Source organism: Gekko japonicus, unplaced genomic scaffold (assembly GCF_001447785.1).
Source record: "Gekko japonicus isolate JY-2015 unplaced genomic scaffold, Gekko_japonicus_V1.1 scaffold698, whole genome shotgun sequence".
Classification (NCBI taxonomy): Eukaryota; Metazoa; Chordata; class Lepidosauria; order Squamata; family Gekkonidae; genus Gekko; species Gekko japonicus.
This window is the reverse complement of record NW_015168069.1, coordinates 598,075-617,804: the sequence shown is the minus strand read 5'-3', so window position 1 is coordinate 617,804 and position 19,730 is coordinate 598,075. Positions and strand designations below refer to the sequence as shown.

Here is a 19,730-nt window from a genome sequence, read left to right as displayed (position 1 = left end):
ATCACAGCCTAGTTGATGAAACTGTTCAATTAAAGCACAGACATTTACATGGTGTAATTTCCCTAAATTGCCGATGAGCCCCTTTAGACACAACCAGTGTTCAAATTGATTTCAGCATTGATTTTGGCTGAAGCTGATAAATTTCTGCTTGTTAGTTAAAGTAATTTTGCAGAAGACTTTGTACTGCGGTATTGAAGTGTTCATTTAGCTCATGGTTAAAAGAGGAGTTATTTACCGAGGGCTGCACTGTTTTGTTCTGCGAACGGAGCAATTCCCCAATCATCTTTTACTTTTACTTTTAATTTTTTAAGCTTCAGTATCCCAATCAATAGGTGACTGAAACTGATTAAAACTTATCCAACCAGCTGCCTGTGGCAGTTTAATTAGAAACTGGTTGATTCTTAAATTAAAACTGGTGGGTTTTGTTGTTGTCGTTGTTGTTGTTGTTTTGTCTTTTGTGCATTCCTCCTCTTGTAGATTCAGCAAAAAGTTAAGTTGCTCTTGATTAAAAACAAGCCAAGTGTTTCATAAAGACCAAAGAAAGACTATTGCTCCAAACAGTGGAAGGGACTTTATCCAGGACCCTTGAGCACCCTAACGTTTGCCGACTAAATTGGAACGCTCTCGGCCTCTCTTGATGAGGTCAAGTGGAAAAATGGTCACACGGATTGGCCCTTAGTAACCTGTCCCCTGTCCTGGTTGGGTTCCCCCCCCCCCCCCCGGAACAATAAGGACAAGCAGAAGCGTAGCTTCTAAAGTCTGCAGTCTGCTTTTAGACAGACAGTTGGTTTTCTGGTTTCCAGGAGAACCAGGGTAGTCGTGGAAGTGAATCTGTTCACAAAAAAGGGAAGTTCTAGTTTAAGGGGAGAGGGAGAAGAATTCTCTCTCTCTCTCTCTCTCTCTCTCCTCTGAGCTCTCTCTCTCTCTCTCTCTCTCTCTCTCTCTCTCTCTCTCTCTCTCTCTCTCTCTGAAAACAGATGCAAATCTTTTTCTCAGCAGTCTTCCCATCTTCCATTAGCAATCCTTTTAATCAATTTGTAGTCCAAGAGCCCTACAGCTTCCCTGTCTGGGTTCCTGTTTCCGATGTATTTAAAGAAATTTTAAAATGCTTACATGAAACAGCTTTCTTGAACCAGTTAGAAAGACAACCCACCCTTTAGAGTTTTTTAAAAATATGTAAAGCTGAACTGTTCAACATGCTTTTGGTGATCCCTTATTAGGAGATAACTTTGTTATCAGTAACACTGGGGTCGAGTTCTGTGTGTGGCGATTTTAAATGTATGGATTTGTTGGTTTTGCCTAAGTTGCTTTGGGTCTTGCAGTATTGGGAGAAAAGTACTGTACAATCAATAAATTCCTTCTCAGAGTTCAGACCAGGTGGGTCAGTATGCCCCCGCATATTATCATAATTTGGTTTTGGGATTTCTACCCATAGCAGTTCTTAGGAGGGTGAGGCGGATTTGCCTTTTAAGTCTTCTAGTTTATTGGACTCTGTCTTCTTTGACACACAGAGCCATTCCACCCCTGGTATTTCCTTCTCTGTCCTTCCTTTATAGCTTATATCCAGGGATAGCTAAATCCCTTTTAGTTTCCCTGCCCCTCCAGATTTCTGAAATACCCATGTTCTCACTCAGGGGATCATTTCCTGTAGGAGCGCACAGGAGGGGAGCTCCGGCAGTAAAGAGCCCAGGGGGCGGGCACATACAACAAGCCCCACCCCCTGCTCCCAACAGCCCTCAGTCAGAGCAAGAAGCAGCCAGGTAAGCTGCAGAGACCCCCCCCAGCCCCCTGGTCCAAAACAGTCCAGTGGCACCTTTAAGACCAAGTTTTATTCAGGTACAAGCTCTCCCTCCTCTGCGAGGACAGATCTGCACGTCCCCCCGCCCCCAATAGGTAGCAATCCAAAACAGTCCGGTGGAGCCTGAGTGGTGGGTGTTGCCTTCTGACACAGTTCCGGTGATGTCAGGGGGTGTGGCCTATGCAAATAAGTTATGCTAATGAGTTATGCTAATGAGCTCCTGCACCTCTTTTTCTACGAAATGACCCCTGTTCTCACTTAACACAAAGCCCTCCAGCCCTCCCATAGGTCAGAGGCTTCTTACGTCTGCATAGGTGTTCCTAGAGCCTGAGTTTGTGCCTTTTAGAAATAAAGTTAACGAGAGAGTCTGCACACTTCCTTATCCAACCAACTGACCACTCAGCACGCTAAAGAAACAGGCCCCAGAGGCGTCGACCTCAGGCAACACCACATAAGAACATAAGAGACGCCAATGTTGGATCAGGCCAAAGGCCCATCCAGTCCAACACTCTGTGTCACACAGTGGCCAGAAATACCAGGGGCCATCAGGAGGTCCAGCAGTGGGGACCAGTGGGGACAAGTGAGAGGGGTTCGTTTTTATCCAGGGTGGTGGCACGCTATCAGAACAGGAGGGGCAAAAAAGTGACCTTCTGCCCCAGCTTCCCGACAGGGCTGTGAGCTGGCTGGGGAAGTCTGGGAGAAAGTACCCTTGCATTTACAGGGTGGTAAACTGTCCCACTGTATTGGTTGTTGTAGATTTTCCGGGCTGTATGGCCGTGGTCTTGGCATTGTAGGACCCGATGTTTCGCCAGCAGCTGTGACTGGCATCCTCAGAGGTGTAACACAGAAATATGAAGTACTCTCTCTGTGTCAAGGTGAGAAGAAAAATGGTAGGCAGGTGATTTATATCTACTCAGGAAGGGGGAGGTAGGGCTGAGTCATTATCTTGTAGGAGTTTCCCAGGCTGTGACATACTAATGGAGGAGCTTTCCTGAGGAGGTTCTTTTGCATATGGATTGTTTCCTGAGGAGGTTCTTTTGCATATGGATCGGCTGTTGGAATTCTAATCTTATCTGTCGTGCTATTGTAAGATGTAGACCATGTTGTGTTTTTCAGGACAGGGAACCATGCCCTATTTATTTTTCAAATATTTATTTTTAAAATGCACTTCTCTATCAGCATTAGCATGTCTATGATGCCGCTCGGCTATGCCTGTATTTAGAATCATTCAGCTCTGAAATCTGTTGAACCTGTTATGTACAGTTTCAATTGACTTCTCAGATCAAGACCCCACCCCCCGTGGAGTTGGGAGACATGTCTCCCCAAACACACACACACACACACACACCCTGGCCTCTGTGCTCCCCCCCCAAGTCCTTTTCTTTCGGTGCCCTATTCCTGGGGCCCTATTCCCGGGGCCAAAATCCTTCCCCAAAGTGTGTTCGTTGCCTGCTTTGAAACCACATGTGTTGACAGGTGTGCAAGAGCCAGTTTGGTGTAGTGGTAAAGAGCATGGTCTGGGAGAACCGGGTTTGATTCTCTTCCACATGCAGCTGCTGGTGTGACCTTGGGTCAGTCATAAAGTTCTTTCAGAGGTGTTCTCTCAAGGGCAGTTCTCTCAGAGCTCTCCCCACCCCACCTACCTCACAGGGTGTCTGTTGTGGGGAGGGGAAGGGAAAGGAGATTGTAAGCCGCTCTGAGACGGGGTATAAATCTAGTCTCCTCCTCCTCCTCCTAGGAGCTTGTCCATATGAGTCTATAAAATGCCTGAGATTAAAAAAGGGCAGAGGGGAAACACCCCCAGCAATTACCAGGCACACTTAAGTCGGGGGGGGGGCAGAGCAGGGGAGGCCAGAATAATGAGACAGCCATTGCCTGAACCAACGGCCCGGCGGAACATCTCCGTTTTACAGACCAAAGCTCTGTTTACATGGACACATGTAGAAAACATTTGTCCCTGTCCATCACGTGCAGTAACAACGGTGTGGTGGAAATGAAATATCTCCGGTCAGGGCTCTTTTTGTAGAAAAAGCCCAGCAGGAACTCATTAGCATAATAGGCCACACCCAACAGCAGGAACTCGTTAGCATATTGGGCCACACCCCTGACAGCACAGCTCATTAGCACATTAGGCCACACCCACATGTTACCAGAAGTGTGGTCATGCAGCCACACCCACCTTTTGCTTGTTATTCTGTTTACCTTGTTTGTTGCCAAAACCCAGGGCCTTTTTTTGTAGCAGGAACTCCTTTGCATGTTAGGCCACACACCCCTAATGTAGCCAATCCGAATGAGTTTCTGCTGTTGGGTGTGGCCTATTATGCTAATGAGTTCCTGCTGGGCGTGGCCAACTTGGGAGCTAGCCGGAACTCCGTTCCTGTGCGTTCCTGCCCCAAAATAGCCCTGTCTCTGGTAGGCTGACTTGAGAGTTTTGAGCTGCTTCACACGAAGCACTCTTTTAAAAAAGTGTACTGCAATGTGCGAAGGTCTGGTCGATTCCTCTGTACGTTGTGGCTGGATATCCATTTGCTGGATGCGCGTATGTGCGTTACTGCGAGGGGACATTAAAAAGGTGCTTCCATGCCTGCAGTCTGAAATGGACAGTCATTCTATCGCTGCCTCAGAACTCTTCCACACTTCCAGATTCTCTGTGTGCGGAGCGCAATGGAGTCATTGGAAGAGTTTACATTTTAGAGGCAAACGTTTTGTCTGTCGGCCAGAGAGTGCCTTCAAGTGAATAACAAATCATTCTGTGGTCATCATTCAAGCATCTGTGGTGGGATTTTGGACCAGAGCAAGATTGGCAGAGTTTGCGGCTTTGAGCAAGCCCAGTCCCTATCAACGCTGCTCTTTATTAGCACTGCTCACTTCTAAATTCCCTCTTTTTAGCAGCCGGCGAGCCAGGGTAATGGTTTTGCCCATTACAGGAGGCAGCAGCAGTCACAGTGCTAATTTCCTGGAAACCATCTGAATGGCTTCCTTTTTAGATGGGCTGTTTCAGTATGTGAAAACATCGTCATTAAAAAAACCTCCCCAACTCTGGCCATTAGCAGAGAACAGAGTGCTCCGTCTCACACGCGCCCCCAAAAAAGCAGGGATGGAAACCAAATCTGTGTGCGATGTTGTGATTTGCCACATTTCGTTTGCAGCTGGCGACCTCCCTGTCATTGCACAATGTATAATGTTTAGAGAAACTGAACTTGCTGTTGGGTGAGTATGTGACAAATGGGTTTTTTCAACATCAGTACTCCATTTGTTTGGTCCTTTTCAGTTCAGGAGTTGTTACAGTGGAGGTTTATCACAGAGTAACTGGGCTAGGGTGTGAAGTCAATAGCTGCTTTATGGTAATGTTGCATCCAACAATAGCGGGACTGCAAATAGGGAACCCCCAAGGACTTCTGGAGAGCACCTTATTTTCCCTTGCACCCCACTATTTCCTCCTTACCTCCTCTTGGCAGCCTCCATATCCTCTCCCCTTTCCCTGCTTCCTTCTCTCCTTTATACCCACCAGCCCTCCCTGCCCGCTCCCAGTCTTCAGCTTTATTTATTATTTAGAGAGGAAGAAGAGATTGGATTTATACCCCACCATTCACTCAGGGTCTCAGAGCGGCTTACAGACTCCTTCCCCTTCCCCTCCCTTCCCCACAGCAGACACCCTGTGAGGTAGGTAGGGCTGAGAGAGCTCTTTTGAGGACTGCTCTTGAGAAAACAGCTCTGAGAGAACTTGTGACTGACCCACATCAGCAGATGCATGTGGAGGAGTGGGGAATCAAATCTGGTTCTCCCAGATTAGAGTCCATGCTCCTAACCACTACACCACTACACCAAACTGGCTCTCTTTATTTATTTATTTATTTATTTATTTAAATTTGTATCCCGCCCTCCCCGAAGGCTCAGGGCGGCTAACAGAGGCATAGTGCCAAATAATAACAATAAAACAGTATAAAATACAAAAATATTTATTTAATTCATTTACATTCTGCCTCCCGATGGGGACCCAAAACAGTTTATATTGTTCTGTTCCTCTTCATTTTATCCTCACAACAACCCTGTGAGGTAGATTACACTGTAAGTACTGTAAGTGTAAAAATTACACTGTAAGTGACTGGCTGTCCCAAAGTCACCCATTCATGGCAGAGTGGGGATTTGAACATGGGTCTTGCAGATCCTAATCTAATACGGTTACAGGATACCACTCTGTGGCTGTTGTTGAATAGTAGTGAGTGATTAGGTGGCCTGGGTGAGTCATGCAGGTCATGTGATAGTGAGTCACTTGATGGTTACTGCCAGCCCCAGCCCCAATTAATCTTTCCCCCAGGGCAGAGCAGAGGGGAGCAGGGGTAGCCGCCAACGTCCAGCTGTTGGCGCTATTTTGTTATTATATGTCTCTGCCTTTGGTTTAACTAAATTTTAACTTTAATCTTTTTTTAAGTTGAATGTCTTAAGTGTCTGATTTGTATAATGCTATACTTCTGATGTTACCCACCCTGAGGCCACTTGCAGGAAGGGCTGGATATAAATGCAACAAATAAAATAGCCCTGGAAAGTCCTGCTCACCCCCACCCCTGCCTTTTACTGATAGAAACCAAGGCTAGAAAGCTGTCAATATTGTTGTGGTTACCTAGAAACCCCCATGATAGCCTGTGATGACAGTTCAGGAGCAGCAGCAGGCTTTTGAGGTCCTGCCTTCATGTGCACACCGATTATGTTTCTGAGCAACACAAATAATCTGTCCTGTCTGAACAAATCCCCGCTGCTTCCTTCTCGTTCTGTCCATGGCGTAGTTCTTTGTTTGCTTCTGTATATGGCAGAAATCTCAACCCCTTCCCTCTTAAAGTTCCAAGTTCCTTGTCTCTTAACCAAGAAGGAGGAGGGAGCGGAACAGTTTGGTGTAGTGGTTAAGTGCACAGACTCTAATTTGGGAGAACCGGGTTTGATTCCCCACTCCTCCACTTGCAGCTGCTGGTGTGACCTTGGGTCAGTCACAAGTTCTCTTAGCTGTTCTCTCAAGGGCAGTCCTCCAAAGAGCTCTCTCAGCCCCACCTACCTCCCAGGGTGTCTGTTGTGGGGAGGGGAAGGGAAAGGCGTTTGTAAGCTGTTGGGTAGTGAAGGGTAGGGTATCAATCCAATTTTTTCTCTTCTTCTTCTTCTTCCCCCTGGGGGGGGGGGAAGAAAACATTGTTAGCCAAGAATCTCCTATGGTATCTCTTCTTGTGCTTTGAGTGGGGGGGGGTCCCTCACTCCTGTAAAGAGTGTGGAGTTGTTTTTTTAAAGATTTCTGGATGATTCATTTCCAGATGGCTTAGTCCTTCTTGTCTCTCTAGAAACTTTCATTATTCGTGGCTCGTGGGCTGTAGACTTGAGGGTGAGATTTGAAAAATTTAAAAGTAAATACCCTTTGAAAGGCTTTTCTTTGCTGTCTTCCCTGCTGGGGCTGGTGTTCTGCGATTTCTTCTTCTGGGAACTGATCTTGCTAGTGCTGTGTATAAGTAATCTGTTCCATAAAGACCTTTGGGAGGAAAGGCTGAAGGTTTTGCTCAAATGATGTGTGCCGAACTCTGATTACCAAGTTTGTCTTTTCATGCCTGAAATAGCCGTCTTACCAGATCTGGGCACATTGCCCTTCCGATAAGTCTCTTCAGGGAAGGATTTGGGTTTTCCCAGTGGTAGAAACTCACAGCCACGCAAGAAGGATTTTGCCCACACTGGTCTCTTCAGGGCTTCGGATGGCTTGGGATATAGGCCGTAGTCAAGGCTAATAAGATACCTGAAGATAGATTAAGGTGGGTAGCCATGTTAGTCCGCCTGTAGCAGCAGAAAAGAGCAAGAGTCCAGGAGCACCTCAAAGACTAACAGAATTTGGGGCAGGGGTGGAGGTTTCGTGAGTCACTGCTCACTTCGTCAGATACAGCTAGACTGTAAGTCCATCTTTCCACTCTCCAAGATAGAAGGACAGATGGACGAACATTCTTTGCTGTATCTGAAGAAGTGAACAGTGTCTCCCGAAAGTTTTTAAGGGGGCAGTTAAATTAAAGTTAATTAAATTAATCTGATCCTGCCAACCTAGCAGTTTGAAAGCAAAAAATTGCAAGTAGATAAATAGGTACCACTTTGGTGGGAAGGTCACAGCGTTCCGTGCGCCTTGGTGTTTAGTCATGCCGGCCACATGACCACGGAAACGTCTTCGGACAGCGCTGGCTCTTCGGCTTTGAAACGGAGATGAGCACCGCAATCCAAGAGTCGGACTCGGCTGGCTTTCGAGCAAGGGAACCTTTACCTTTATCTTTTAAATTAACCTGAACGCCTGTCTTTAAAACCCAGAGGACATTTAATTGCCTGGCTACAAGCATGGACGGCTTCAAGAGGGAATTAGATAAGCATATGGAGCAGAGGTCCATCAGTGGCTATTAGCCACAAGGTATAGATAGGGGCTCTGGGGCAAGTGATGCTCTGTCATCTTGGTGCTTGGGGGGGGGTCCACAGTGGGAGGGCTTCTAATGTCCTGGCCCCACTGGTGGACCTCCTGATGGCACTGGTATTTCTGGCCACTGTGTGACACAGTGTTGGACTGGATGAGCCTTTGGCCTGATCCAACATTGGCATCTCTTATGTTCTTACGTTCATGAGCCTTTGGGAAAAGTGGTCTAACAGGAAGAAGAAGAGGAGGAGGAGGAGATACCCCGCCCTTCACCACCCAAAGGAGTCTCAGAGCGGCTGACAAACTCCTTTCCCTTCCCCTCCCCACAACAGACAGACACCCTGTGAGGTAGGCGGGGCTGAGAGAACTCTGACAGAAACTGCCCTTTTTCAAGGACAAGGGGGATTGTTGGAGATGCGAGGGAGAGGGAAGCCCAAGGCCAAGCCACACAGCTCTCACCCGGGCTGTTGTCAGCAGCAGGGGGTCTCTCCTCAAAAATAAGGTTTCTGGAATGGCTGTTTGTGGGGCAGGGCTTTCAATGAGGGGGGCACGGCCCCAGAATGCCCCACCGTGGCTACGGCCTCGGACTGGCCTCATCCAGCATGGCTTCTCTTGTGTCATTACCCCAAGGTCACCCAGCAAACATAATCATGGCTGAGTGCCGGTAACAGCCTGGGGCTCTGTGGTCCTCCTCTGGCATCTCAACCCCTACCATGTCCGTTAACTAATGGTTGCTTCTAGTTGTTCTGTAATGCACCGCTTATTTGCTCAAACCGTAACTTGAATGACCACTTTCAGGTATTAGCTGTCCTTCGTGTTCAAGGGGGTGGGGGAATTGCTTTCCCCCGCAAAGTCACTGGGACAGGTAATTACCACAGCAGCTACAGCCTAATTTGAAGTGTTAGCTGTTAATTAAAACACTGCCGAGGTGTCCGGTTCCTTTTTGGTGTAACCAAAGCTCCCGTTCCATCTCCATTAATCACTTTACAGTTAACGAGCTGGGCGGGGGGGGGGGGGGGAGCGGGGCAATGGAAGTTGAGATGGCGGTGGTGGTCAGGAGTAAACAAATTTCCTTTCTTCCAGGTAACGTGCCACTTGCAGGAGCCCAGGGTATGCCCTGCTCCTCTGGGCAGGGTATCTATTTTGCAATTCCTTGCTCTGCGATAATTAAATGTTAAATTGCTACTGTCAATGCTCTGTAAACCAAACCAGGTATTTGCTCTTTACTGGAAATTTAACCCAAACTTCCACGGATGAATTGGCGTGCATCATAATTAAATCATCAAGTCTTCCCCTTTTAATTCACTTGGAAACAGGAGACCACCACCACCCCCTCCCTTTTTCCCCTCCTTCTTCCATGAGAGGATCGGCTTTCTTGACAAGCTAATTAAGTTGCCAAACTGCCCGGCGCGGTACGTATTAGACTAACAGACGTTGAGCACGCTATCTCGACTGCTTGTTTTCTTATCATTTCTGCTGATCTGAAAGTCAAAATGTTTTGCCACTGTTGGTTTGTCCATAGTTACCTTCTGGTTCAGTTACCCACCTCCGTTGATTGACTCTGCCTCCAACAGTCAGCCTCGGTGAAGTTTCCTCCATGCCGTTCTTGAATGGTGTTGAGGAAAGTATTTACTCTGTGTGTGTGTGTGTGGTTTTGTGGGGAAATACTCCTACTTTTTAAAATTTGTCACTGATACAAAACCTCCTGCGAACAGGGTTTTTTGCAAATGAAAAACAAAACCAAAAGAACAGACAAATTGAATCTAGGCAAGACTGAGGAGCTGCGGTGGCTCAAGTGGTTAAGACGCTGAACTGCAGGCTGTGGAAGGACGGTAGTTCAGCAGTTCGAGACCCGGGTGCCGCAAGACGGAGTGAGCTCCCGTCTCTAGTTCCAGCTCCTGCCAACCTAGCAGTTCGAAAGCAAGAAATTGCAAGGAGATACATAGGTACCACTTCGGTGGGAAGGGAACAGCGTTCCGTGCGCCTTGGTGTTTAGTCATGCTGGCCACATGACCACGGAAACGTCTGGCTTTCGAGCAAGGGAACCTTTACCTTTACCTTTAAGACTGAGGTGATGCTAAGTGGGAAAGGTGAATGTTCCACATGATGGGACTGATGGGGCAGCTCTGGGCTGACACCTGTGCCTGAGCCAGCTTCGCTTTTAGAGGAACAAACTGGCATTGTCGTCTTTCGTTATTGCTCGTTTGAAAACTGTTCTCCATTTCTGACTGGGTGAAATTAGCTGTGCTGCGCTGGATTGCTGTAATGCACGCCCTGTGTTCTCCTGACCTGGGTGGCCTAGGCTAGCCCGATATCATGGAAGCTAAGCAGGGTCGGCCCTGGTTAGTACTTGGATGGGAGACCACCAAGGAAGTCCAGGGTTGCTACTCAGAGGCGGCAATGGCAAACCACCTCTGTGCGTCTCTTGCCTTGAAAAGATTGATTAACACGTGGAATTCACTGCCACAGGAGGTGGTGGTGGCTACAAGCATGGACGGCTTCAAGAGGGAATCGGGTAAACATATGGAGCAGAGGTCCATCAGTGGCTATGAGCCACAAGGTATAGATAGGGGCTCTCACTCTGGGGCAAGTGATGCTCTGTCTTCTTGGTGCTCCTACTGTCCTCCTGGCCCTACTCCTGGACCTCCTGATGGTACCTGGTATTTCTGGCCCCTGTGTGACTCAGAGTGTTGGACTGGAGGGGCCACTGGCCTGATCTAACATTGGCTTCTCTTATGTTCTTATGGAAACTCTCGGTCTGGGGCAAGGGATGCTCTGTATTCTTGGTGCTTGGGGGGGGGGGGCACAGTGGGAGGGGCTTCTAGTGTCCTGGCCCCACTGGTGGACCTCCTGATGGCACCTGGTATTTTTGGCCACTGTGTGACAAAGTGTTGGACTAGATGGGCCATTGGCCTGATCCAACATTGGCTTCTCTTATGTTCTTATAGGAACCCTCAGTCTGGGGCAAGTGATGCTCTGTATTCTTGGTGTTTGGGGGGGCACAGTGGGAGGGCTTCTGGTGTTCTGGCCCCACTGCTGGACCTCCTGATGGCACCTGGTATTTTTGGCCACTGTGTGACAAAGTGTTGGACTAGATGGGCCATTGGCCTGATCCAACATTGGCTTCTCTTATGTTCTTATAGGAACTCTCGGTCTGGAGCAAGTGATGCTCTGTATTCTTGGGGCTTGGGGGGGCAACAGTGGGAGGGCTTCTGGTGTTCTGGCCCCACTGCTGGACCTCCTGATGGCACCTGGTGTTTTTGGCCACTGTATGACACAGGGTGTTGGACTGGATGGGCCATTGGCCTGATCCAACATTGGCTTCTCTTATGTAAAATCTATGGGGTTGCCATAAGTCAACTGTGACTTGACGGCACTTCCCAGCACCACGTTGTGTGGGGCTGCCCTTGAACGTGTCCTCAGAACTTGAATTGGATGCCCACCTTCTCACGGGTGTGGGCCATCGAGTGTGCACGATGCCTCTTCTGAAATGCCTGCCTTGACTTCCAGCGGGTTTCCAGGCTCACGTCAAGATGTCCTTCTTACCTTTTAAGAGGGCCGCTGTCCGGTTTAGGTCTGTGCAAAAACTGTCATGTATCCTTCCGTCGAGACGCGTCTTGCCCTTTGAGACCTCCTGCCATTATGGCTGCGCCTCTTAGCCTTTGGAGAGGCTGACCTGAGAAGCGTTCTCCATCCCCACCCGTAGATGCTTGCAAAACGTTCCTGTCCGGCAGGGCTTTGGGAGGGTGACAGCAGGGGGGTGTTGACTTCCTGTCGAGGGGCTTGTGAAGGGTCAGATCCTTGCTCTGAGGATGGATGTTTTGGATAGGATAGGAGGATAGGAGGGATGCACGTAGTACAAAGATCTGTTTTTACCGTGTCTGTATATAATGCATACAATGCAACACACACACATGTGTTGTTGTTGTTGTTCATTCGCACAGTCGAGTCCGACTCTTCATGACCCCATGGACCACATCATGTGAGGCCCTCCTGTCTGACCATCATGTGATGGCTCCTGTCTGACCATCTCATCCTTTGCCGTCCCCTTCTTCTTTGACCTTCAATCTTTCCCAGCATCAGGGTCTTCTCCAGTGAGGCTGAAGCTGCTAAAGATGCCACCTGGTCTCGTGGCCTGCCATTTGGCGAATAGTCTCCCCCATTTTTCCAGGGTTGCTGAGCTGTTGGTGGGCCACATAACACAGTTCATGGGCTGTGTTCAGCTGGAGCAGGGCTTCGGCACGCGGCCTGCAGAATTATCTTATGTATGCATTGGGTTTGTGTGTCTTCTAGGTCACTTTGCTGTTAGAAAGTCCTCAAGGCAGCCTTCAGCAGTTTAAATCATAGTACGACTGGGGGGAGAGGAGGAGAGGAGATTGGATTTTATACCCCGCCCTTCACTTGGAGTCTCAGAGTGGCTTACAAACTACTTTCCCTTCCCCTCCCCACAACAGACACCCTGTGAGGTGGGTGGGGCTGAGAGAACTCTGACACAAACTGCTCTTTTTCAGGAACAGCTGCGCCAGAGCTTGTGACTGACCCAAGGTCACATCAGCAGGTGCAAGTGGAGGAGTGGGGACTCAAACCCGGTTCTCCCAGATTAGAGTCCGCACACTTAACCACTACACCAAACTGGCTCTCCTGTCTTGCGGGGGGCGGGCAATCTCATTTTCCACTCAGACAGTGTCATCGATGCAACGAACATGAAATTGAGCCAGCTTCAGAGGACGGCGGAAGACAGGAGGGCCTGGCGTGATCTGGTCCTTGGGGTCGCGAAGAGTCGGACTCGACTGTGCGACTGAACAACAACAACAACAAACACCTGTTTCTTCTTTCCCTTCTCCGAGAGTCCCCATAGTCTCTCCCCTTTTCCTGCTTCCTTCTCTCCTTCCCAGCCCCAGCCAGCCCCCCTTTATCAGCCCCCCCCCGTCTTCAGCTTTCCTTTTTTTCTCTCCCCCTGGCAGCCTCTCCCCAGGAAAGCTATTTATTTGTATTTGATTTATTTGATTTTTACCCCGCCCTCCCCACTGAGGCAGGCTCCGGGCGGCTTGCACAAGAACCAATAGGTAAACAACAATACAAATATTAATATAAAATACACAAGTTATTAAAACTATGGCTCGGTTGCGGGGTACCGGCCACCAGGCCGGGCCCGGATGTGCAAGTATTTGCAGCCAGTGTTCTCTCTAAGCTGAGTTAGTGTGAGCTAGCTCAGTTTTTTACCTTCCAGCTCACAGATTTTTGTCCTAGCTCAGGAAGGAGGGCTCCAGAGCAAACTAATCTGTGCAGTACCCAAATGGCTCGCTCACAACTTGAATGCCAGTAGCTCACAAAGTGGAATTTTTGCTCACACGACTCCACAGCTTAGAGGGACCATTGTTTGCAGCAGCACCACACTTTCCCCTCTATCCCCTCTAGAGATGGAACATTTCTGGACATTTTGAAGCCCCAGGGGAAAAAATTGTTTTTCCCCTGGTGTATGTTTTTTTTTGGGGGGGGGGCTAAGAAAAATTGAAATTTTGGGAAAAGTTGAAATATAGACAGTACTTAACTGTCCTGTCAACTCCAAACTAATTTTTACTCCTTTAACAACATAAAATGCAGCACTTATAGAATACTTTGCATATAAAACTGCAACATGAGCAATAAATATAGCTAAGACTGGATGAAGGCAATTTTGAAGGCCTCCCTCCAAAAGGGATGTGGACAGAATGGAGCGGGTGCAGAGGAGAGCGACAAGGATGATCAGGGGCCTGGAGACCAAGCCCTACGAGGAAAGGCTGAGGGACTTGGGGAAATTTAGTCTGGTGAGGAGATTGGGGGACATGATTGCTCTCTTGAAGGATTTGAGGGGCTGTCACTTGGAAGAGGGCAGGGAGCTGCTCCTGTTGGCAGCAGAGGACAGGATTCGCAGTAATGGGTTTAAATTAAGGGCCGGAAGGTACCAGCTGGATATCAGGAAAAACATTTTTACAGTAAGAGTTGTGCAGAAGTGGAATCAGCTGCCTAGGGAGGTGGTGAGCTCCCCCTCACTGGCAGTCTTTAAGCAGGGGCTGGACAAATACTTGTCAGGGATGTTGTAGGCTGTTATTGCATTGAACAGAGGGTTGGACTAGATGGCTAGTATAACCCCTTCCAACTCTATGATTCTAGGATTCTATGGTAAGGCCTGCGAATAGCAGATAATTAGCATGCAGCATGATAAAATAATTTACCAACAGATGTGAGAACTGAATGATGTCAGCATGTGTAGTGAGATAAGAAACCAATATCTCTGTTAATCCAGTGGCAGTGGCCTGCCAAGCCTCCCCCCCAGCGGCGGCCCGCCAAGCCTTCTCCCTCCCCCCTGGCGACCGCCCACCAAATTTTCTCCCCCCCCCCGGTAGGGGCGGCGGCAAGACAGTTGCCAGGGGGGATTTAAGTATCGCCCGTATATATTTTTTCAACTCTTTAGATTTTTCTGCACACCTGGGGACTGCTCCAAGTGTGCAGGAAAATCTCTCTGCCCCCCAAGTGCCCCCGATGTGCGGATTTAGATATCCGCACGGAGGGAGCAGCTTGGCTATTAGATATATAGATTATTGTGGGTGAGGAGTTATTTAAGATTGGGGGGGGCTGTCTGTTCACAAGGAAAGGTTTGCCCCCAGTACTTGTGAAAGAGAGCTGTCATTATCCAGTAGCAGTTGTAAGAGTTGAGAGTTGCATGTGACCACTAGTGGTGTTCTGTTATTGTCTCTTCAATACCTGTCTTCTTGCAACAGGTTTTCTCTGGGTGGGTAAATAAATAAATCCTGGCTTTGTTAATCTGTTTCTTGACTTCATCAAGTGGATATTTTAGTTCCAAAAAGGTTTGTTGTAGATCCCTCAGGTGAGAAATTCAGTCTGTAGGATTGGAACAGACGCGACGGTAATGCAAAGCCTGGCAGTATACAATGGGTTTGGTATGTTTCGGATGGTAGCTGGAGGCATGTAGATATGTTTGTCTGTCAGTAGGTTTCCAGTATAAGGTGGTTTCTATGTGTCCGTTGTGTGTTTTTACAGTAGTGTCCAGAAAATGTATTTCTTGCATAGATTGGTTCATTGTCAGGTTGATGGTGGGGTCAAAGTTGTTGAATGCCTAGTGGAACTTGTCCAGGCTGCCTTTTTAAAAATTTTATTTTTAATATTTTATAGGGATACAAAATTTAAAAAGGGTTAAGGAAAAGAATAGAGAGAAAAACAAAATCATCAGTTTTTTACAAATATTAAGGACAAACATTAATATGAAAATATAGAACATGAAAAGTCATAATAAATCGCTGTAACTATATAGACAGACTATACGATTATTTCCACATAATATATTTTCATAATTTCCTACCTAGAAGGCTGTGAAGAAAAACATATGGGCAAGAAGAAAATGAAATTCTCGTGTCTTTGTATATAGTTTAAATGGAATGACATAACAAATGGCAATAATAAGGAAAAAACAGACGATAGTATTCCATATAAAAATTAAGATTTGTATAATAACAGATTAGATATATAACTGAGCCCACCTGCAGGGAGGGTGGAATACAAATCCAGATATATACATATAAAATATTAACATTAATTAATAACAATAACTACGCTTACTATAATTATATGATTTTTAAATTCTTTATCAGTTTAAAGTCCCTGAATATTATCTCTCGTCTTACAGCTTTATCTATAAGAGGTATAAAAAGCTCTCCGATCGTTCTCAAATTCACTGTTCAATCTTTTATTTATATGATTCGTCAGTTTTGCTATAACGGCGTAATCCTCCATTTTATCTTTCCAGTTCTCAAGATTTGGGGTCCAGGGTTTCTTTACCATGTGCCCAGACAATAAAGATGTCATCAGTGTATTTCAGGTATAAGAGAGGTGTGAGTGGATAGGCATTTAGGAAGCATTGTTCCAAGTCAGCCATAAAGATATTAGCATACTGTGGGCCCATGCAGGTGCCCACGGCTGTACCATTGATCTGTAGGAACAAGTCACCAGGTTTGAAGTGGTTACGGGTGAGAACAAAATGGCAGTTTGGTGGCGAAGTCAGCTGTGGTGGTGTCAAAAATCATGCTCCTTATGGCTTGTAATCAATGCTCTCTCTAAGCTGCGGAGTCTTATGAGCAAAAATTCTACTTTGTGAGCTACTAGCATTAAAATTGCGAGTGAGCAGTTTGGCTACTGCATAAATTAGTTTGCTCTGGAGCCATCCTTCCTGAGCGAAGAGAAAAATGTGTGAGCTGGAGGCTAAAAAACTGTGAGCTAGCTCACACCAACTCAGCTTAGAGGGAACGCTGCTTGTAATCATCTTTGTGTGGGATGTTGGTACACAGAGATTTCATATCCATGGTGGCTAAAATGGTAGTCTCTGGAAGGCTGTTCAACGATTGCATTTTCCTCAGAAAATCTGTGGTGCCGCGCACATTAACCAGGAGCACTGAGGCAATAGGGTCTTAGAACAGAGTCCATTTATCCAGATACACCCGTCCCGGGTTGCCTGGCTTGTGTATTTTGGGTAGAAGATAAAAGGTACCTGGTCAAGGTTTCTGTGGTGTGTCTGAAAGGATTTGTTCCTGAATTCCTTTATAGAGGTCATGGTGGCTCAGAGGTTAAGACGCTGAGCTGCAGACCGGAAGGTCTGTCGTTCGGCAGTTCGAGACCCGAGTATGCTGTGTGACGGAGTGAGCTCCCGTCTCTGGCCCCCAGCTCCTGCCAACCTAGCAGTTCGAAAGCAAGAAATTGCAAGTAGATAAATAGGTACCGCTTCGGTGGGAAGGGAACAGCGGTCTGTGTGCCTCGGCATTTAGTCATGCCAGCCACATGACTATGGAAATGTCTTTGGACAGCACTGGCTCTTCGGCTTGGAAACGGAGATGAGCACCACCCCCTAGAGTCAGATCCGACTAGCTTTCGAGCAAGGGAATCCTTTACCTTTCATTCCTTCATAATCTTGTCTACTTCTTGTTTGTATTCCTGCGTGGTTTCTGAGTCCAGTTTGTATAAAGCAGTATTTTGAGAGTTGTCTTGGAGCCTCCTGGGTGTGGTCTCATCTATTCATGACGACAACGGCTCCCCCTTCGTCTGCCTCTTGAATGATAAGATCTGGCTTGTCCAGAGTTGGGGTGTCGCCACTGCGAGGCCACCTGCTTCATCTGAGAAGGGTGGGAAAGTGGGAGAAAGTCCAATGTGAGGCTCGTTTAAATTTAAATTTGTTTTAGATGGAATGTTTTAATGTTTGACAATGAATTGACATGTGAATGAAATTTGATGGTTACCTGCCCTGAGCTTGCTTGCAGGGAGGGCAGAATACAAAGGCCACACAGTGAAATAAATAAAATAAAATAATTATTCCATAGAAACAAAAATTAATGAAGAAGCAGGATTGTTTAAGGTTGGCTTTAGCTGCAAATCTTAAGAAGCTGGACTTAACGTTTTGAATTGTGGTTGTGGTTTTCCTGTCCTTCTAACTGATACTTTCTCCCCCAAAATGCAGAGCAAGCCATGCCCTCAATGGGAAGATATTGGCAGTAAAGGTAAGCTCTTTCATAAATCTGCATTTTAAGATCTTTTTTCTTCTTCATCGTTCTGTGATATGCAGTGACACAAACTAAATCTGTTTGCATTACCATACATATTTCCAGGCCAGTGCAAAATCCCCTCACGGACACCCACGTTTTATAAGGAGCAGGGGTCATTTCGTAGAAAAAGAGGTGCAGGAGCTCATTAGCATAACTTATTTGCATATGCCACACCCCCTGACATCACCGGAAGTGTGTCAGAAGGCAACACCCACTGCTCAGGCTCCACTGGACTGTTTTGGATTGCTAGCTGGGGGGGGGATGTGCAGATCTGTCCTCACAGAGGAGGGAGAGCTTCTACCTGAACAAAACTTGGCCTTAAAGGTGCCACTAAACTGTTTTGGACCGGGAAGGCGGAGTACTCTGCAACTTACCTGGCTGCTTATTGCTCTGACTGAGGGCTGCTGGGAGCAGGGGGTGGGGCTTGTTGCATGTGCCTGCCCCCTGGGCTCTTTACTGCCGGAGCTCCGCTCCTGTGCGCTCCTGCAGGAAATCACCCCTGACAATGAGGAACCTGGAAGGTTTCTCCTTATCCTCTTCAACGGCACCGCTGTACCCTTCCTTCCCCTTGCCCATTCGCTCACGGAGCACTGAGAAGACTTTGGGTGTGCTGCAGAGGTGTGTTGCCCTTGAAAAACCAACTAACTGTAGTTGGACAGCAGTGCTAAAAAGACGGATCGGCTTGTTCGTTGATACCTCCGGTGTTCCCTGGAGCACATTTTTATGTCGTTCGGCTGCCTGCTGAAATGGAGCGCTTCCTCCCCACATTCTTGCGGGGTCCTTCTCTTCCACCTGCAAAATGTATGGACGTTTGGGTCGGGTTGCCAACTGCCAGGGAGGTCTCCAGGAGTGACAACTGATTATCAGATGACAGAGATTGGTTCCCCCGGGGAAAAGGGCTGCTTGGGAGGGTGGGCTCCGTAGCACTGTGCCCCACGGAAGCCTCTCCCCTCCCCAAATGCCGTCCTCTCCAAGCTCCACTCCTCCCCCAAATCCCCATGGATTTCCCAACCTGGAGTTGGCAACCAGTGTTCCCTCTAAGCTGAGTTAGTGTGAGCTAGCTCACAGTTTTTTAGCCTCCAGCTCACACATTTTTGTCTTAGCTCAGGAAGGATGGCTCCAGAGCAAACTAATTTATGCAGTAGCCAAATTGCTTGCTCACAACTTTAATGCCAGGAGCTCACAAAGTAGAATTTTTGCTCAAAAGACTCCACAGCTTAGAGGGAACATTGTTGGCGACCCTGACTGTTTGGGCAGCGAATTTTGCTTTTAATGTTGCTCCTCGTAAACGCTTCCTTCTCATTCCAGCCTCCTCTCTATATAACCTTGAAAATGTTAATCAAAGAAGAGCTTTCACCCTTGGCAGATTTTCAGCTTTGCCATCTTCAGTTTTTTCTTTTATTTAATTCTTTTAAAAAGGCATTGGTTTCTTGAATGGGGAAAAATAAAAATAAAATCCTTCTGTCAAATAATGGGGAGGAACTGTCCCCCCCCCCAAAAAAAACCCTTCACAAAGTTTTCAGCGACCCCCACCAAAAAACAAACACCCCTTCACAAAACTTTAAGTGCATTGACTGCAGCCCTGGCACTGTCACTGTGCCCGGATTGTGCAGGTCGGGTGGCACAGATGTATGGCTGTCCACAGTGTTGTGAGGTTTGGGGCCACTGAACGGACAAATCCTTGAGCCGTGGCCAGTGGAAGAGCCTCTACTTAGCATGGAGGAGGTCCCAGGTTCGATCCCCAGCATCTCCAGTTAAAAGGACCAGGCAGGAGGTGGTGTGAAAGGAGGTCCCAGGTTCAATCCCCGGCAGCATCTCCAGTTAAAAGGACCAGGTGGCAGGTGATGTGGAAGACCTCCGCCTGAGACCCTGGAGAGCTGCCCTCATTCTAAGCAGACAGTACTGAACTTGATGGGCTGATTCAGCA

General features: G+C 47.5%; 1 protein-coding gene across 1 annotated transcript in view; it reads left to right on the top strand.

Moving 5' to 3' along the window:
- The window catches only part of MAP2K5 (mitogen-activated protein kinase kinase 5), a 236,163-nt gene that overhangs the window by 57,390 nt on the left and 159,043 nt on the right, over positions 1-19,730 (top strand). Inside the window, exon 8 of the mRNA XM_015414599.1 lies at positions 17,719-17,758. Coding sequence (XP_015270085.1) covers positions 17,719-17,758 — 40 coding nt within the window. The remainder of the gene's footprint in view (positions 1-17,718; positions 17,759-19,730) is intronic.